The sequence below is a fragment of the Zeus faber genome, assembly GCF_960531495.2.
Source record: "Zeus faber genome assembly, chromosome: 15".
Classification (NCBI taxonomy): Eukaryota; Metazoa; Chordata; class Actinopteri; order Zeiformes; family Zeidae; genus Zeus; species Zeus faber.
Genome location: NC_137194.1, coordinates 22,681,268 through 22,702,075, shown reverse-complemented (window position 1 = coordinate 22,702,075; position 20,808 = coordinate 22,681,268). Strand labels below are relative to the sequence as shown.

Here is a 20,808-nt window from a genome sequence, read left to right as displayed (position 1 = left end):
TACATTTTATTTACAGGTCACTGGAAAGTCTGGGCGTGACATCCCTTATAGATACCATCCAATGCCAACTGGCGATCGCTGGGGCACATGTTGCTGTTTTATGTACACGCATAGAACACAAATAATAAACGTAATTTATTATTTACAAGTAAAGTATTTACACAAAAACATCTCGTTTTTACTAAGGCCCATGGCAACAGAAAGCAACGGGGAGGCGTGTGTGACACGGCACAGGATAGTGGGGGCACACAGGACAGTCCCTGAACTCAGCTGTGTTTAAAAATTATGTTTCATACATGTAGGAAATAGATCTAAAATAAAAACACCGGAAAACCGGCACGGGAGTCGGGAACTGGCGCAGGCCGCACCCGCGCACGGCTGTTTAAACATAAAAATGTTTACATTTAAGCATACTAAGCAGGTTTGCGGATGATTTGGCATCTCACTTAGCCAGTCAGCAGGTGACCTACATCGTGTGTGCACGTAGTTTGTGGCTTATCGATATTTTTTTCATATTTACTGTGTTTGTGCTGTGTATTTTGTTTATTTTCACCCTTCATGATGAGTCCTAAGAAGAAGGATGATGGGAAAAAGAAAAAGGCAATGATTCCCATTGAAACTAGGAAGGAAATCATAGAAAAATATGAATGTGGTGTATATGGGAAAAATTGCTTCGACATACGAAAGTTTTAACATACGACCGTTCTTATAGAACGAATTACAGTCGTAAGTCGAGGTACCACTGTACAATAAGCTTTACATAATAAAAGTATTGATTTGACTGAATTAAATGGATGAAAATAAATGATTCATAAGAACTACTGTTTTTGAGTATTGTTCAATAATACTAAGTGGATTGAACTAAAATGTTAACTGCATTCTATTTGGACGGTAAGCACATTCTACTGAAACCGGTTTCCATGCATTTTTCTAGCAAAAATTAACAAATCCGGGTTTCCAGTGTGGCAGCCCCGATATGAGCAGGCAGAGACCCGCGTGGGCACTCATGAAAGACGGTGGGTGTGTTGGCTCTCATTACCTCTCATCAGCTTCCAGTGAAAGCGGGAGGATGGAGTAAAACGGGTTTTGTCAGTGGTGGTAGTTTGCGGCACCTTGCCGACAATCAGGGCAACTCCCTCCTCTCACGATCCTTGAAGAGCCGGAGTTTTGTAAAATAAATAAAAATAAATAAAAACTTTACAAGGGAGAAGCCACTGTGTAATCCGGCATACAATCAGAAATCACTGAATGCCGGAGTGTTTTCCCTGCGTCTGCAGGGTGTTGCAGTAAGGCCGATGATTACCACGCTTAATAATCCTCTTAACTGCGGCCAGCACAATCAAGCGGCCTTCGCTCCCAGATGGCAGCTGCTAATTGAGGGCTCAGACCTCTGGTTGCGGGAGGCCTCTGGGTAGCGCTAGCCAACACGTACATGCACGCATGCACGCACACGCGCACACGCACACACACACACACACACACACACACACACACACACACACACACACACACACACACACACACACACACACACACACACACTAGTTCTGCAGTTGTGTGGGGCTGGAGATGCGCTCGTGCATCTCCGCCGACGCACACCGTTACCAGGAATTGTTCATTGTGCAACAAACTGGATGAACTTAAATTGATTTTTATTGCTCATCACGTATGAATTGATTCGCTAACGTTAGTCAAAACATTTAGAATCAATTATTGATTTATAAAAAACAAATAAAAATCCACGAATGCTTGAATGGCAATTTCAGCATTCTAATAGTCATTTTTTTTTTTTTTAATATTCAGATTTATTTGATTTTTGTTCCTGCAGACAGACACATACAGCATCAGCAGAAGTTTGAGTAAACTAAATCAAAGAATACATTTTATATACATTTAATTGAGAAAAATTGCAATAGAAAATAAACTAAAGAAATGTATTTGTATTGTACACCTTTTCCATATTAAGAAAAGCTATGTTTTAGATTCATAATCCAACTAATATAAGCTGACTATAGAGGAATAAACCTTCGATTATCTCGACAACCGTTTATCCGATCTATTTCACACTTGGTGGGTGTGTTGCTGGGGAGCCAGGGATGTGCAGTGTCGAATTTGGTGCAATTCGGACCCACGACACGTGTAATATTAATAAACTTTCAAACAGCCAGCCAGCGGGGGGCGGAGTCACAAAGAGTGTCTTTCCCCGGTGCACTGTATGACTTTAACTGGCAGTTTCATCTTCCATTGTGGAGAGTAGACAGTAGTGTGCGTGACGACAGTCTTAAAGTCCCTGTGATGTGAATACAGTGAATGTAATTTCTGAAAAACATGTGAAAAGACTGTGAACGATGTATTACTGAATCGTGCAGTTAGTCCGTTAAACAGTTTTTCACCATTTTTGTGCTCCGGATTTTTTGGGTGAGGCTAAATCACGACTGACGTACTTGGCATGGCCCCTCACACTATATAAACACTGGGTCGGCCCATCGGAAACGGAGTATCAGTGTTGAAATAAGCTAAGCTTACCACCCGGAGTTTGGGATAAAATGTCGCTTTGGGAATAAACACCTGGAGTTGGATGGATGTGTTATTACAACATTTGGCTGTCTGCTACCGACATCTTCAATTTTGCAACATAGATTTATACCGTGGGCACCGTGTTACAGGCTACAAGGCTTACGATTCAGAACCGTGGTTGCTTGATACCGCGGTATACCTTAAAACGGTATACCTTTATATCCCTAATTACGATCGTTCCTGGATCATGCAGTGCGGAAAAGAAAGGGAAAGAAAGAAAGGGACAGTTCCTCCAAAGATTCTTAGAGCTTCCTGCGCTGCCAAAACGGGTTCTGTGACTAATTATAGTTTTCGGAGTTTTGTGAAACGCACCACGAGTTACAGTTTCCCGAGTTTCCGTTGAACGCAGCACCCGCTCGGGTGGTCTGTCTACGCGCAGCAGACGCTATGCTGTCCACAGGGCGCAAGTCACTGGATGCGAATGACTCAATAGATGAAGCTTGGACTGATAGAACTTCGGATGATGATGTCACAAAGCCGGCCGCTGTTAAAATGTATTAAATCGCCTCAATGTTCTTCTACTTCAATGACGACAGTTTTTCCACCCATTTCTGCACCTAATGTACATTGATATCGATCAAACTCCAACGACGAGATGTCTGAAATGTCCCGAACCACGTCTGTGCATGCTGCCGTTGTTGTGGTTCAGATAATTTTAGCCCAAAAAACTTAGAGAAGATTAAAAAATAAAAAAATCCCCACCCATAACAATAGCCCAGCAATAGAAATTATAATTTTATTATGAAGCAATTTCAAGATGCTTGTTTTGGTTCAGATAACTTGAAATTTATAATTACTATCATTTTGTTTAACCTTATTTTACTGTACCACTTTATTTTGTGGTCTAAATTAAATAAAAAATGTTATGGTTTTAATAAAATAAATAAATAAATAAAAATAATTGACAGATTACTAATAAATACCCCTCCGCGGAGCATATGACTTTCATCCTTCATTTCCTGCCTGCTTATCTTATATTAAATTGATTTCGGGCACCGTGGGCCTTGGAGCCCGTCCTGTCTCAGATGTGTCTCAGACCAACAGACTTTAAAGCCTCTGCTGCGACTCCATACCCCAAAAAAAACATTAATGCTATCGTTTTCTCCCGTGTCGCTGCCTCAAGCTTCCATTATTCTTTTCCTATTATGCCCTCTTCCTAAACCGCTCCAGCTGCGGCTCCAAATAGGGCAGAAAGCTTCTTGATATTGAAACCACTCTGTCGTTCTGGACGGTTTCCTCTGTGTGTGTGGGGGGGGGGGGGGGGGGGGAACAACCAAAAAAAAAAGGTGCGGAGGAGAAAAGGAGACGGAAAACTCAATCCATCACCCTCTTATCTTGGTGAATTTTTTATTTCCCAAGACCTTGGTTTTCTCGGCTGGAGTTGTTGTTGGAGTTGCTGTGTCTGTAATTACTGCTGCTTTGCTGTTGGAGCAGCTTCAACGGTCATTTAAAGGTCATTAAAATGATTCAAAGGCAATGAAATCGGAGGTTATTAGGGTATGTTTCAAATGAAAACAAAGTGACTGTGGTGTATCACCACAGATCTTTTATGGTTTATTTAAATGAAGGTCAGAAAATAAGATTTTTCGATTTACTGAATGATTAATGACAGACAGTCATTCTGAAGTCATAATCAATATGTTATGTATCATTAAAATGTTTTGTCTCAACAGTGATTGACTGTGGTTTAACACAGTGGACCCATTCAAGTGTCTCTATTATCGTGCAATTGTTGTCTCTGACATTATTCTGACCAAACAAAATGCAGTTGTCTAAGACATCCTTTAGTATTTGGGTAAAAACATATACAACCCCAAAAAAAGTCCCTCTAGGTTACCACCTGGAGCCCCATGCTTTACCTTCCGCTTCCGGGGTATGGGGTCCTCAAACAGGAAGTGTGTGCTCTCTGGACCGTCCTCACTGACGTCGTCCCCCTGGGAGGAGAGCAGGAAGCATTTGTTGGCATCGTTGGAGAGCGGCGGGGACGGCGTCGAGGGCACAGACTGGTCGCTGGCGTCCCAGCTCCAGTTGCCACTGGTGGAGCTGCTGTAGCTCGCCGACAGCGCCTCCTTCCAGCCCCTGTTGGCCGGCTCGGGTACTGCAGCTGGAAGTACACACTTGTTGGTCAAGATCAGGAGGAGAGATGGAGGAAGATCCTCAGCAGGAAGGGAGGAAACAGTTTTAAATCAAAGGAGATAAGCATGTAGAAGGGTACGCTTTACTACTAAAAACACACAAAGGGAGACCGTTCAAATCTAGGAAAGCTCATAATATAGTCTTTATATGTTATCCCAAAAAGTAAATGATCGCAAGCCATGCATTTAATCAAGTTTTTTTTTTAACTTTTAGACTCTATTGCACTTCTGCTAATAGGCTCTTTTGGCAACATCAGCGCTAATGTATGAAACTAGAAACAGGAAGTTACAAAAAGCTCTAAATAAATTGTGATATTACATGAAAATAAAAAACATACATATGTGACTATAAAATGAGTTTCCTGTTTTTGAAAAGGAGGTTTACAGATTTTTAAGGCTTAAAAGTTTTCCTCATTGGATAGGGTTGAAAAATAATGAATCGATACTTTAATGTGTACATTTACACTGAAAACAATATGTGTGTCCTAATTACTGCATTGTTGTGTAATATGTAAACATTAAAAATCTCATTCATACTGATCCTAACCATGTACAGACTGTGAGTCTAACAGCCGTATACATGCCACAAAATGATCACCAGCAGCCGGCTTAACATTCATCCTTTATTTGTGTGACACTTTATTCACGGTGAAACAAAATTTCCTTCACCACGTGATTTGGTTCAGATGCACTAAGCTCCGTCTACCGTAGTAAACACAACTTTCATTTCCTCAATACCATAATAGCTTCCAATCGCTTGAAGCCCTCAAGCCTTCTAACATACTGTTTGGTCTTCTGACCAATCCGATGACCCCTAGCCTATTGGACCCTCCAATCACAGCCATTCGATCTGACATTTGAAGCAAAGAAACACAGAATGTAAATTGTAACCCTCGACACGGTCAACCTCATCTGATGTACGTTGGGAATTAACTTGCCTCAAATGTCAGATATTGAACGGACGGCGTTTGTACGGAGTAGACGACCAGCACAGAAGGATTAGTGTGTGATTGTATAGAATACCCAAAGAACATCCTTTAGAGTAAACCCAATCCAGGATTACGTCTTATCTCTTAACCGCCTATAGCAGAAGATTACATGAAAAGCAGGCAGAAAATATAGAAAAAATAGAATAAATGCACAAAACTGAGTGCATTCTAGCTCAATTAAATTTTCAGACGAACGTGGCAAGGAGCGTCGAGGGGGATGAGGCAGGTCATGTAAAGGTTACGCGGACTGACAGGGAGTTGAGGAAACTTTTTTATATTCTGAATACCAGAGCAGCTTTTTAGTGACGTAGTGACTCGACTATCCACAGCTGGGACAGCAGTAAAGAGCGCCAGTCTGTCCCTGTAGATGAACATACTCTATAGTTTCAAATAAGGGCTCCCGGTTCTAAAAAAACAACATATGGTCATCCTAGTAAAAACACAAACAAGGCGCTGTAGCCTTGTGATAACACCGGGTCCCAAAATAGCAGGCAGGACTTTATCTGTCTGCTGGGGTTGCCATGGTCACGGCAACCACAGCATTGACAGCGACTGCAACAGGAGCCATGGCGACGGGGTCGTGGCCGAGACTCTGGCACCGATCGCGGGTCTCTGATAAATGTATAGCTGCAAAGCGACAGGAATCCCGTGGTGCCAGTGGATTGGTTCAAGCACACAAGATTCAGGACCGTGGATTTAAACGGAGCAGCGTGTTAATATGCTCTACTTTAATAAAGTAATGGCGACACCAAATTTTCAGCCGCCGAATATATTTGTCTAAGAATAGCAAAAAATAATGGCATATTGGGTAAGCAGCCAAGAATGAGAATCCTGAATACGTGACACTGTTTTTGTTGGTCTCCTGTGACAGCTATCGAATACGCGTTCAAAACAAGCCAGCAACCAAAGCCGTTTATATCGCAGGCTGCTCCTGGCCTATGAAAATGAATGACTGCTATTTTAACACCCAACATGTCAGCAGGATGGAACTGTTTGATGCTCCAAAAAAATTACACGGGTTGATTTTTTGCACACAAAAGGACTATACAATAATAAAAGTCCACCCCCACCCATCCCCAATACCTTGCAGTTCTATCATTGAATTTTGATTTCGGCAACGCTACAAAAGCAAAGCTGTTCTCAGTTTGTTCAGTATTCGGCCCAGTGTTTCCTGAAATGTGCATTTTGGTGCCTGACAAAGCATACAAAGAGAGATTTATTGACATTAGCCTAACTCCCTTTTCTGGCTACATGTAGTCATGAGACAGGTCTCATCTATCCCCTCGGGTGCCACTCAGGTAACACTACACTAATGTTTTTCCCAGTGAACCAAACTCCGTGATGTGACCGAAACCTCGTCCTGACTGAAATGGAGGGATTTGATTCCTGTCCTTGCTACCCGGTCAGTCAATTCTCACCCTGGTTAAGTCTAAAGCACAGATTGTTTTTTTGCGGCCGTGCACGAATGAAGCTCTTTACACCTCCCGGCTGTGGTACCACTTTGCTACCGGAGCAGGGTTTCGACAATACAACAAACACTCTGTGTTTTCACCATACACTTATTCTGGCACGGCACCAAAAGACAATTGATTACACTACATGACATGATCAATAATTGTGCTGGATCAAACTCCCCAATTTGGTAACAAAAAATAATATAATATAATATAATTATTATAAAATAATCATTTTTTTTCTTCCCCAAAAATATATTATTACCTCACTAATGATGATGATGGACGATGATGGTTTGTTGTGAGATTTCAGATTTTTTTGTCAGCAAGGTTTTAGTCAAATGTTAAACCACTTAATAACCACTAAAAAATTGTAGACGGATAAAGAGCGTACAACTTTTTATTTATTTTCTTTCGGTGAATGAGGGGAAGGGGGGTCACTCATAGTATCAAGGCCATATGGTGTTGTTTACCTGCGGGTGTGGATGCAGGGTGGAGCACCAGAGGCGGAGTGGACAGTGAGCTCAGGACGGTGGCAGCCATCACCTCTTTATCAGCGTGACCTGAGGGCTTCCTGTGGAACAAGACATACACAAGAGTCACGACATACATAAAAAATAAGTTAGAAGTAGATTAGAAGCAAACCCCACCCCCCCGCACCTGGAACCCAGGAAATGTCTGAACTAATCTCACTCTGGCCAGACTGAAAAAAAAAAAGATACGCATATGTATTTTACTGGCGAGTGGAAACTTTCTGTTACAATAATAAATAATGTGATCGGGTCCTTGTTAAGAGCTAAAGTTTCCTTTCACAAGAGCAAACATTTAACAACTTTCGGATGACACAAAAAGTGCTCCATGCCTCCTCTGAAGAAGTGGCGAGATGAATTATCGTGTGTACATCTTTGGAGGCTAAGTGCATGTGTGCTTTGGAAGTGCACGTGGGTGTGTGACCGTGTGTGTGTGTGTGTATTACAGTGCACGGGAGAGTTTCTGTGGTGGATGTGTTTTAAACGCGTGGTGTTTATTGGTCATTACCAGTATTACTGGTGCAGCATCATAGAGAAATGGACAAGAGAGAGAGAGAGAGAGAGAGGGAGAGGGAGAGAGAGAGAGAGAGATGTTATCCTCTCTTCCCGTTCGGTGCACCCCATGCTGAGTACTCAGCTCCAGACTTATTTATACTGCCCATTTGGACGCGCGCGCGCACACACGCGCGCACACACACACACACACACACACACACACACACACACACACACACACACACACACACACACACACACACACACACACACACACACACACACACACACACACACACACACACACACACACACACACACAGTAACTTCCCAGTTTGGAGAAGTTAGAGGGGGGTAACACAATGACAGTGAAGGTGTGGGTCGTAATCTGGGTCATTGTGCTGTCAGGCACAAACTTATTCGCTCCACCGAGACATTTTCTGCCAATATCTTCTCTGTTCATGCGGCTATTTTATGCTCTTCTCTGAAGCTAAGTATAGAGGAAATTACTAAGTGCAGGGCCAGCGGAGGCTTATTAATACCCACACATATACAACACGCACACTGACCGAAACATCAGCCACGGTGCACACACACACGCAGCACAAGTCGATACAATGAGGCTTGTATCCACATCCAGGTGATGCCTACATGCAAATGGTGAGTTTTAAAAGGTACAAATGCACCAAACAGAAAGATATGGATGTGTCTATATGTGCACATAAACACCATGTACACACACACACACACACACACACACACACACACACACACACACACACACACACACACACACACACACACACACACACACACACACACACACACACTGTAACTTTAAGAGGCTGTGGTCCCGCCCAGATTTCTCCACTACACAACCAGAGAAAACTGGTTTGAGGCCTGCTCTCAGCCAAGCCCTGAGCCTGGCAGAATGCCACTCAGTCTCCACACACACACAGACACAGACACACACACAGACACACACACAGACACACACACACACACACACAGACACACACACACACACACACACACACACACAACTATTTCCTTAAGGTCCACGAATACACAAACAGGCATACACAAATATACACATACTCCTAAAAACTTCACCGCTGAGGCCACAAATAAACCGTTAAAAATTTGACCATAAATCAGCACAGAGTATGTAAACCTGCACGTACACACGGTCTCCCAAACATCGGATCTTGAAGCATTCTGTGCTCAGCGTCACATTAAAAAAAAGAAGCATTGATACTCAAATTGGCGGTTAAACCCTGAGCTGTTCTCTTCTAAATGTGTCACAATCCACAGCAATTGGAGTGTTTTTTGGGGGGTTGAAAGTTGACAGACCATGGAGAAACTAACCAGATATGAAAAAAAATTCCCCATTTGGAAGTAACTCAGACGCAAACACAAACAATCTGAGAGCACCAGGGCTGCTGCTGGTTTCTCACACGCACACACACGCACACGCACACACACACAGCTTTCACTCATACACTCACAATCTCTAAATAATGTTTCAGTGAGAGAGAGAGAGAGAGAGAGAGAGAGAGTGAGAAAGAGATGGAGGGAAACGGAACACACACACACACACACACACACACGACCATAGTGATGCAGAGCATTACATCGACATAGACACACACTGGCCATACAGGCACAGACTGGACGGGAGATAACAAGATTAGCTGTGTCCTGTTTCACTCATTAGGCTGATCCGAGCACAGCACCGTACAGGGCAAACAAGGGACAAATGCATGATTTATGTCTCAGTTTCCGTTTCAATATTTCGGGGCTGACTGATCCAATAAATTATAGCTTGAGAAACAAACAGTAATAAAGTGGAATGAGATAAAGAAATGGCTCTGCAGGGGTTCTGCATGTCTCTATACAAGGCTGCATGGGCCTTTGTACTGTATATGTGTGTGTGTGTGTGTGTGTGTGTGTGTGTCTAAACCATTTTCAACCACTTCAGCTCATCAATGCATATACATAAACTGATACACACACACACACACACCCACCCCCAACACACACACACACACACACACACACACACACACACACACACACACACACACACACACACACACACACACACACACACACACACACACACACACACACACACACACACACACACACACACACACCACCGTCCCCTCCTTCTTTCCTGACATTGAGCCGATCTTTGCTTTCCTTGTGGTCTGAGTGTGTATGTATGAGTGTGTATATACAGTATGTGAGTGTGTTTGTGTGCACGTGAAAGCTCCCACCAAATTTCCCACCAGGGATCAATAAAGCGACATTGTATCTTAAACGCCTCAGCAAACAGGTATGAATAAGCATTCATGTATATATCTGTGTGTGTGTTTATGTATAATTTAATAACAGAATTGTCTGTGGTAACCCACAGAGAGCCACCGCATGGATACCACTTGTTTACTGCTAATACCATTACCAATTTAAAATGCTGTTCTACATACTACATGTCCGTTCTATCATCCAGTGCACTTAAGTACAGTATGTGAGTAAAAACAACGATGGCTTCAGACATACTACATTGTCATTTACAGTAGCTGCGCTACTTTCTTTCATCGTGTTGCAGGTTAGGAGGTAGGTTATAGAAACTTGTCCCACATTGCATTGTGGGAAATGCGTGCCAGCACAGTGTTTGCATTCTAAGACATTACATAGGATGTAGTATGTCATCCCGGTATTTTTTGCATTTTATTTGAGCTACGAACTATGGTTTCAGACAATTTGGCGTACTCGTGGTATGCAAGTATCCCATTTCGGAGGCAACAGTCTTTGAAGCCTTGAGTTTGGATTTATGCTCGCCCCCATCTTGGCCGGAAACGGAGCCAGACATTTCTAACTTTGGACAGCAGTCGTGTTATGCTGACGCGGGGCAAATTAAATCACCAGATAGTAGGTAAAAGGAAGATCCGCGCTCACCTTGCTGAAACATGAATGAGAGACCTGTTAATCGAGGCATCCATGCCCGTCTATCTATATCACAACGCAGACACCAATCAGAAGAAAGTAAACTTAGCTATTGAGAGGCCTTGTAGGAAAAAGATTATTGACTGTATTTCTAGAGAGAGGTGTTTTTCTGCCATTCAGTCTGAGGTTTTTCGAAGCAGCTTCTAGCGCGACCATTAGTGGAAATGCAGTTTGAGACATTTCTGCATTGGCTCCAACATAAAGGCATAATGGTTAAGTACTGACTCTTCCTGGACAATATATAGACATCTTCAGTCACTGGGACCTGCATAGTACTGGTAGGTTATTACTGGTGTACCAATATCATACTGGTATGTTTATTTTAGTGCTGAAAAATAATAACAAAACCGCAATTTACACAGCTGTGTTTTGTTTACCCCTGGGCCACGCCAGAGGTGACACATCATCGACGCATAAGTGGCGACTTTGTTTGAGGAATTCCTCCCGGTTCTGTTCCATCAGCGCGAGCGAATGCAGCGTTCTCCAGACTTTAAACTTCGGATTGTGAAATCGCTCAACATTTATTGGGTGAGTGAATCTTTGCTTTCGTTTGCACCCTTTTGCTTCTCATTTCATTTGCATTTGGAGTCTGTTTTTCAATTAACATAGTTGGATTAGTTCGTGAGTCTCGTGTTTGTTTATATTTCACGGAGCCGCTTCTGGCTTGAATATGTGTCGTCGCTGGAATGAATAATAATCTTTAAATACATAGCAGCTTTTGACAGGAGGAAGGCGGTGCTGGTTCTTCTCCGTGGGTCCGCAGGGACGGCAGCGATGGGTTTGTCCCATTAACCAGAGGGTGCAAGGAGATTTTCATAATGTATAAATGTGTATTTATTGAGCTGTTTCTGTAGTAGAGATTTCCTATTGTTTTTGTTATCAGCTTGTTGTGGTTCAATTTAAAAATTAAGAAAAACATGCAGTGGATATATTCTTGTACATTTCATTTAAGCATACTGATAATACCTTAATTATCATTTATATGATAAGGAATGATTGCCTTCCTCAGCTAATATCAAATGTTAATGGTCTTGATGTTTTTAAAATTCAACTGGCACTTTAACATATGGGCCTGGGTTTGTTATTATTTCTGTCAGTGCGTATAAGAAATATGACTTTCATGGTCTAGAATCTGTGTTCAAAGTTAAAAAGATGCCATTAAACAATAGTATTTGAATTGAAACATACTTACTTTGTGTTGACTCTACATTATTCCACGACTTATAGTTAAATATCCATTATTACAAGCTTCAGAAAAAACAAACGATTAATCACAGCAACTTGGGTGATTAATAATTTGTTTTTTTTTAAATTGATTGACAGCCCTAGTTTATTTATGATTCTGACAAACACACAATGAACCCAATGCACAAATACTACCAGCAGTCATCAATCTCTCGTCACCTCTCTCCCCTGTTATCGGCCAATAAAATGAGCATGAAGGCGTTAAATCTAGCTGTGAAGGGTAAGCTAAACTACCGCAAATGTAAATCTGACTTGAGATCGGTGTTCCACACTGTTGTAACAAAATGTGTGTGTGTGTGTGTGTGTGTGTGTGTGTGTGTTTGTGTGTTTGTGTGGGTTTGTATGTGTGTAGGTGCGTGCATGAGAGGTGGGGAGGGAAAGGTTTGGTATAGTGCCCTACAGTAGATGTTTACAAGGGTGTCTATGGCTGACCACCGATGTGTTTATGACGTGCAGTTAATCTTAGGACGCTACAATACACACACTATGGTACTACCTCACATACCACTGTCATGCATATTGTATGCACACGCACGCACACATGCACACACGCATACACACACATACACACACGCACACACCCTCCTCCTTCCCTCAGTGTGTATTAGTCTTGGCAGAGTGACAGTGGGGACACACCCTTCCTGGCACCTGAGAGAGAGAATGGAGTGGGCGTTGGAGAGAGGGGGTGGGGATTAGGACGCAGAGCTTCGTAGTTTGGGCCATATCCAAGGCACAGGGAGGAGTGACGGGCTGAGAAAGGAACACAGTCGTCAACATGCTGGTGGAGGGGGGCTTTTAAGGGAGTTCATTGGCTTTAAAAGTTAAAAACAACTGCAAAACAAGATACGAAGAAAACAATTGTTTTTTACAACTAAAATGGGGGCTGGGCAACAGTTTAGTGGTATTCTATCATCATGAAATTAAGATGCTAATTGTGATACACATTTTTTAATAATTAAACTATGTAGTCTCAAATATGGCCTGAAATATTTGAGAGAGATTTATTTGACAAACAAGCTTTTAGCGCAACGTGACATTTTTTTTAACCATCCTTTTCAATGTAATGAACCGCAGCTGAACATGTGGTTTTGAAAGAATTCACATTCATATACCTCAGTATACAATGTGAACGACTCACTATGAACGTTCTTATTGAGATAAACACACTGAAGCTCGACGCTGCTCCGTGTTGTCGTCCTTGTTGTTGGGCCGATGGCCTCGCTTTAATACTGCAGCTCTCCTCCTCTTACCCTCCTCACTGGGATGTGACCTGCTGCTCTGCCAGCAAGTCAATTCCTGTACATGCCCAGATGCCTGGCAACAGCCACACACTGCGTGCGTGTGCCCACACACACACACACACACACACACACACACACACACACACACACACACACACACACACACACACACACACACACACACACACACACACACACACACACACACACACACACACACACACACACACGGTGATTGAGAAAGTCAGCGGGTTATCGCTATGCATTGTGCAGCTCTGGCTGTTTATCAGCGATCTCTTCAGACACTTTCCAATATGAGTTTTTTTCACCCTCATCCAATCAACACCCTCCTCGCTGATTTCCTTCCTGCTGCATGGTTAGCCCACCTGTTTGGAAAGGCCTACACACACAGACAACCACAAACACACACACACGCACACACACGCACACGCACGCACACACACACACACGCACACACACACACGCACATGCACATGCACACATACACATACAAGGCCTGACTCTAGATGGGGCCCAGAGATCTTTTCTGTGTTTTCGGGGAAGAATGTATAGCTCACAATGCCTGTCAATGACCCTCAAGCAACCTGTCAGTAGGGGGGGAAAGAGAGAAGACTCGCAGAAGGGAGGGTGAGGCAGTTGGGCTGTGCTTTTGAGCTTGTGTCAGCAAACGTCATTGTTTTGAGCTATCTGACCACTTGGTGTGACAGGTCACATAGAGTTGACTGGTCATCTGAGCTGAGTTGTGTTGTCAGTGAAACTTAGCTTGCTTATTCTCTCACATATTGATGTTTGGAATTGGTACAAAAATAATTATGAGAAAGATTGAAGAGAGCTGCAGGAAACTGCTGTGTGGTTTAAAATCTTACACCTTGCTGATAAGTTTAAATGTCACTAAAAAACCCTACTATACCCTACTAGTATGTATATTTTATGGTAAAAAAACCATGTAATACTCAATAATCATAATAATAATAATATATATGTTTTCTTTAATCACGCAAACCCCTTGCATTTCGGTCACTGACCTGAAGGGGCCACGAACCCCAAGTTAGTAACTCCTGTCCTATAGCATCAAATTTTCCATCACTGTGCACATCTCAGACACATCAACAGTGGAGAAGAAAGTGAAAATAAAACCCAAGAAAACCCCACCGGAAAACAACACAAGAGCCTTATTCGGCGCAACCATCTCTTTAGCTTCACCTTCATTGGGTGGTGTGACACCTCAGAGTGTCCGCATAGTCTCTGGGAGGAAATAGACAAACCACTCGCTCATCTACAAACCGCTCGCTCATCTTCATAAATAATGCAATGCATGGCTTCCTGAATGCAGGATGAATAATGTCATTTTGATAATAACAGAATGTAATAAAATGAATGTTTGTGTTGTCAAGAAAATGTCTGTGTGAAGCTTATCGGTCATAATAGGCACCAAAGGAACGATCAAGTGATATGATTTAAACCTGTGTGGCCTATATCATGGTGAAATGGAGACCGCATAGGCTAGATGGGGTGAATGGAAGCGGATGACTTAGCACCCACAGCCGTGCACTGGCTGCAAGCCCTCCCATCCAGATGAACCAATAATAAAATACCCCAAAAGTCCTCCATCATCTCCAGTTTACTCTGATACATTGCGTAATGTCTTTGCTGTCTCTTTCTCTCTCTCTGCCCCCCCCCCATCCCACATGCAGACACAGCCTGTCCCCGTGTTTACAGTTGTGATCTGCTTCACACATTGCAATCCAGCCACCACCCCCTCCTAGTCCTCTTCTTTCTGGTTCATAGATCCAGCCTTTGTATTGGTAACATAGCATGGATTATGGATATGGAGATACGCTTTGTGTGTGTGTGTGTGTGTGTGTGTGTGTGTGTGTGTGTGTGTGTGTGTGTGCGTGTGTGTGCGTGTGTGTGTGCGTGCTACACACATAAGTGGGCCTGGGCGGCGAACATCTCTCCGACCCCTACCCCTCCACCCCCTACTGCTGGAAAGGGGCCGTTTGTGAGTGCTGTGTGTCTTTAATGTGGGCTGTCAGTGCAGCGGCTATTCAGTCCCGGGATAAAAAGCCTCTCTATCGTCAGCTTGATCCTCTGTGGCCTCGGCACCGAGAGCAAACAACAGCTAGCTTTGTGCGGCCAAATAATGGCTGATAGAGACACAGCAAAAGGCATGTCACCCCCCGTGGTGTCTACCTGCCTGCCCAGCAAGAGACCATTTCATCACATCACACACATGGTTAAACCTGACCACTATTTAATTCACAAGACATTAGCACCATTAGAGAACGTAAAATAATGGCTGTTTTGATTTTAGTTTTGCTGTGATCCCTGTGATTTTATAGGTACTCTTCACTTAACGACCGAGTTCCGTTCCTCGGACCAGGTCGTTAAGCGGATTGGTCGATAAGCGAGGACCTGTGTTATTTCACGGTAAGGAGGTGTGGCCAATGCGAACGCTAGTGTAGTGAAAACTGACAGACTGTGGGAACGACACTGAGAACCGTGATGAGATGAGATGGATTCAGTGTATATAGTATATATAGCATATATAGTATATATAGTATATAAAGTGTATATAGTATATATAGTATATAAACGGTGATGTGTGATAAGATGCTTGACGCTGAGACGCTGCGCATGCCCCGTGCACGGTGTGGTGTATGACCAGTCTGTGTTGTATGCAGCTTACAACACAGACTGGTCGGAGAGCTGATCGTAAGTCCGGACGGACGTTAAACAGGTAGGTCGTTAAGTGAGGAGTACCTGTAATATAGATCGGTCGGGAAGTTTGTTTTAAATCATATCTAACAATAGAAATCTTATTAGGGGTCCCAGAGACAAAATATTCCTAATATCCTTGATATGAAAAAAGCTGATAATCACTGCTCAAGACAATAGTTATAAAAAATAAGGAATTACACTCATTTTTGTGAAAACCTTATCAGTAACTCAACACAGCAAAAATGTGTTTATTTTTTTGATTAATAGATTGTCATTACATGAGTTAATTACGGCATCATCACTTCATGCTGCATAACGGATGGTTGGGAATGCTGGGAGGTTGTTCCTGAAGTGACGATAACCTTTATTCTTTTTATTTTTGGGGGGGAATCGGCAAGTGATGCATGTAATACCCCTTTCCCACTGCACCAAAAGCCCGCTAATACCTGCTAACATCCGGCATTTGTCACAAGTGGTAAAAGAAAAACCCGGGTCTCAGTCCCAGGTCAAATGACCCGGCAATAGACCCGGATTTTAATCAGCTCCACCTCCGATCGGCTCTGATGTGAACAGGACAACCGGGTCGACGCGCTAATTTTGGCCCCTTTACGGATGCGATGCAATGCGCGTTGAAATTCCAGATGCTGCCGCATAAATATACAGGAATATCCGTGTATCATTCCATCATTTCATATCGCATTTAGAATCCAAAATCAGAAGTTATTGACTTTTTTCCCGCATGGGGGACCGCGAAATGTTGTGAGCGTGGGGAGCACAGCATTGCACTCCCCGCTGCCGAAGGACCGGCGCTAACCTGGAAACATGGAGGATCTGTGCACAGGTGCGCACCAGTGGTGCTCCATGCTGCTTCTACTGTACTAAAATATTTTTTCGTATGTTTTATGTCCTTGTTTGTTTAAACTGCTGTCTCCTCTAAAGTTTTACTCCCAATCACACTGGCACCATGACACGCCCCTTTTGCGACATGTTTGTGACGTCGAACGTGACGCACCAGAAAAAACGGCATTTCTGCTGGCAGTGGGAAAGGTGTCAATCACCTATTTTTAGCGGGTGGAAAAATCAGGGTCAACCGACTCATTTTGATGTGAAAACTGTATGATAGGCCCTCCACCTGAACCAGCACTGTTTGCTTCCCTATCAAAACACGTGTCAGTTCTTATTAGAGTCACATGGCAATGCAGCGAGCGAGTGAAATCAACCAGGTGCAATCAGTTTTTTTTCCCCTCACTCAGCTTAAAATGATTTTCCTCTTGAGATCAATTCAAATGGTATTCAAATATATCAAAATATCAAATACCACTTCAGGGTGTGTGTGCGTGTGTGTGCCTGGGGGGGGGGGGGGGCCATAGAGACTGCCATCTCCCGGGTGATATGAATAATTTAGCTTCCTGTTTGTTCTCAGGGTGCACAGGAAAACCAGATAAAAGTCATGGTGATCAATTCCAGCCAAAAAAAGTGAGTTCCGCCTGCCTTTCTCAGTGTTGAGCAAGATGAGAGGGAAAAAAATAAGATCAGAGCTAAAATAAAAAAATAAAAAAATAAAAAAGCCAGTGGAGAAGTGTAAAAAAGCAGAAGGAGTACGAGAGACTTGAAACTTGTGCCTTGAGGAAGTGACAGTCCCTATCCAGTGTTACCGAAGAGTTGTTCTGTCTGTTCTCCACCTTCCACAAGCTCTGCCTCCCGCTCATCCTCTCTCTGAATCGGCTGTCGCAAGCCGGTGCAGGCCGCGACCTGCCTATTTTTCCTGTGAATGCAGTTACAAAGACCAACGCAGTTTCAAAAGTTACTCGACTCTCTTTCACGAAGCGGGTTTATCTGGAGGGCAGGGTTAAATTAAGTGAGCCTCCTGCGTCTACAGCATGCAGATCATTATCGTTTCATCAAACAGAAAGTGACATGGATGCGGCCTCAAAGTGAGCGCGGGGAAGAGTCGTAGGTAAGACTGTGGAAGATTAGGGAGATGTGGAGTCTGCAAAGAGCTCGCCGGGACGTGCGGCATCAAAGAGGAATAAAAACCCCCAACTCACAAAGTGAAGCTGAATACTGATGCATTTGGCCACGTAATAGGAATCGATGCCGGTGTAAATGCTGACGTTTCGGTGCAACGTTTTGCGTCAAATAAATATAGCGAGGCATTTGCAAGAACAGCGCCACAGTGGTCAAATGTTGGCTTTTGCAGTTGAAAAATATAATTGGCTAATTGTTGTGGATGTACTGTGCAGGAAGTCAGACACAACCTACACCATGAGGCAAAAACTCCATGAGAAATAGGTCAAAATATAAAAAGGCAACGATGCACCGTTTGCGATTAAATAGCCTGGCTTTTGCACAAGTAACTGCAGAAATTGAGCCAACAGCAGTAAATCGACATTATTGCAAATTTGAAACAAGGATCGCATAATCTCTGTGGGTCTCTCACCTTTAAGAAACACACTGACCTCTCCCTTTGTGTTACTCGAGTTCCCTAGCTGCTCGAGGAATGGATCCACAATGGGGAATAAGGGAGGCAAAATGAGCTGTCTTTCACCAAGTAACAACTGCAGCGGGGCAATTAGCAAGACGAATGGAGGCCAGAGGGGCACACCATGGAAACACTAGAGAGAGGATAATGTTAAAATTGAGTGCTGGTCTAAAGATGAGGCGGGGCTTCTCATGAGTAGATGAAGCTTTGGACTGCACTGGGATTTGAATTATTTTCGTCAATATTTTACAAACGGTTCTAAAGAATCACATTAGTTTCATGAAACAGCACATAACAAACTGGTTGCGGACACTTGGGATTAACATGGCTCCCTACTGTGCCGTGTGTGAACACACTGGCCAAAACGCAAGCTAGCGTGTAGAGACAGACAGGCAGCGCTTACAGGACACTGCCAACTTGCAGTTATGCCTTCAGGACAACCGTCTGTATATATAAAGGGACATTCATGTGTTGCTTTACAAAAAGATAAAGATAGTAACCCAGTATTGGTATTGACATTGGCAATTAATTTATGACATGGTTAGAGGTTAAACAATTTACAAAAAAAATCTCTCCCTCTGACGCACATTCTACCACTTGTATGAAGTTCTACCGCCGGCTAACGGTCTAAGCAGATATGAGCTCTGTGATAATTAACCTGTGAGCATTCTGAGGTTAGTCATAAATACATGGTGACATCCCGGCTCTCGGAATGCCAGCACATCAAGGCGTTCGTTCGCACAGACACAACATGCTGACACACACGTACATAGCACCTCACAGACGTCACAAGCCGACCGACAATACGGACTGCGCATGGCCGCGGGTACAGAAAGTCCGAAACTGATACGAGCACTGACAAGTCATTATTAGGTGGTTGCCACCACAGGGTACCATTATGAACACTGACATTTTGCTGCAAAAATAGTGAGAGTCCTGATTGTGAAGACCCTGCATGTTTATTATGTCCAGTAACTGATTCAATTGATGCATTTCCTAAAGGATAGCTTCACTATTTTTCAACTCAGACCTTAAAATGTTGGTTCCATCCTTTATAACTGTTCATAGCACAACCTCATTGAAGGTTGTACTACTAAGAACCTTATCAATCAGCAATAGCTTTCTCACTGTGCTTAACGTGTTAAATCTACTTTTCAAACTTTGACATAGTTAGTTATAAATGATGGGAGCCAACATTTTAAGTGATGGGTTGAAAAATAGCACACCTATCCTTTAAACAAAAAGATATCATGCCACAGTCACAGAGTTCCAAAAAAATAACATCAAACAGGAACTCAATGCAATTACCACGTTGAGTTGGTACCAAATGATCAAAGTATCAGAGTATTTGTATTTGTAAGAATACATTGTCACAGTATTGGACCTGATATCTGCATCGGTATCTGTACATCCCTGACTGACACGATATACAAACAAATACACACACATTCCAGTCCTTTGAGATCCATCTCCCAGCGCTGCTCGATTATGGCAAAACTCATAATTACTCCTATCACAATTACAATTACTACTATCACAATTATTTAACACGATTACTCGTGCATTTATTGCACTTGGCTTTTCTTTCTTTTTTCTTGAACTGTAAATATAATTAAACTGAAAACAAAAAAAAAGGGTGGATGAGGGATGAATAAATAAAATAAATAATATATAATATATAAATATATATTATAGACATTTAAATAATTAACATAATCATCACTGTCGTCTGAGAACAGTCTGAAAAGTTCCCAAATCTGCACTCTGTGATTATATGTAGGGATATTTGGAGCGGACCGAGGGACGCTCTCCGACCGCTTCAGACCAGACGTCACTGTAAATCGCGGTTGGTGTTTGAGGAAGACCCGTCGCGTCAGCTCTGGGGGGCCTCATCTCCACTACAAGC

At 42.9% G+C, this 20,808-nt stretch overlaps 1 protein-coding gene across 2 annotated transcripts in view; it reads right to left on the bottom strand.

The window, feature by feature from the left end:
- slc2a4rg (SLC2A4 regulator) overlaps positions 1 to 20,808 on the bottom strand; it is a 40,685-nt gene that overhangs the window by 5,070 nt on the left and 14,807 nt on the right. For both annotated transcript variants that reach the window (XM_080015086.1, XM_080015087.1), the window contains exons 3-4: positions 7,629 to 7,729; positions 4,437 to 4,681 (exon numbers count right to left, since the gene is read on the bottom strand). In XM_080015086.1, the coding sequence (XP_079871212.1) occupies positions 4,437 to 4,681; positions 7,629 to 7,729 (346 nt within the window). The remainder of the gene's footprint in view (positions 1 to 4,436; positions 4,682 to 7,628; positions 7,730 to 20,808) is intronic.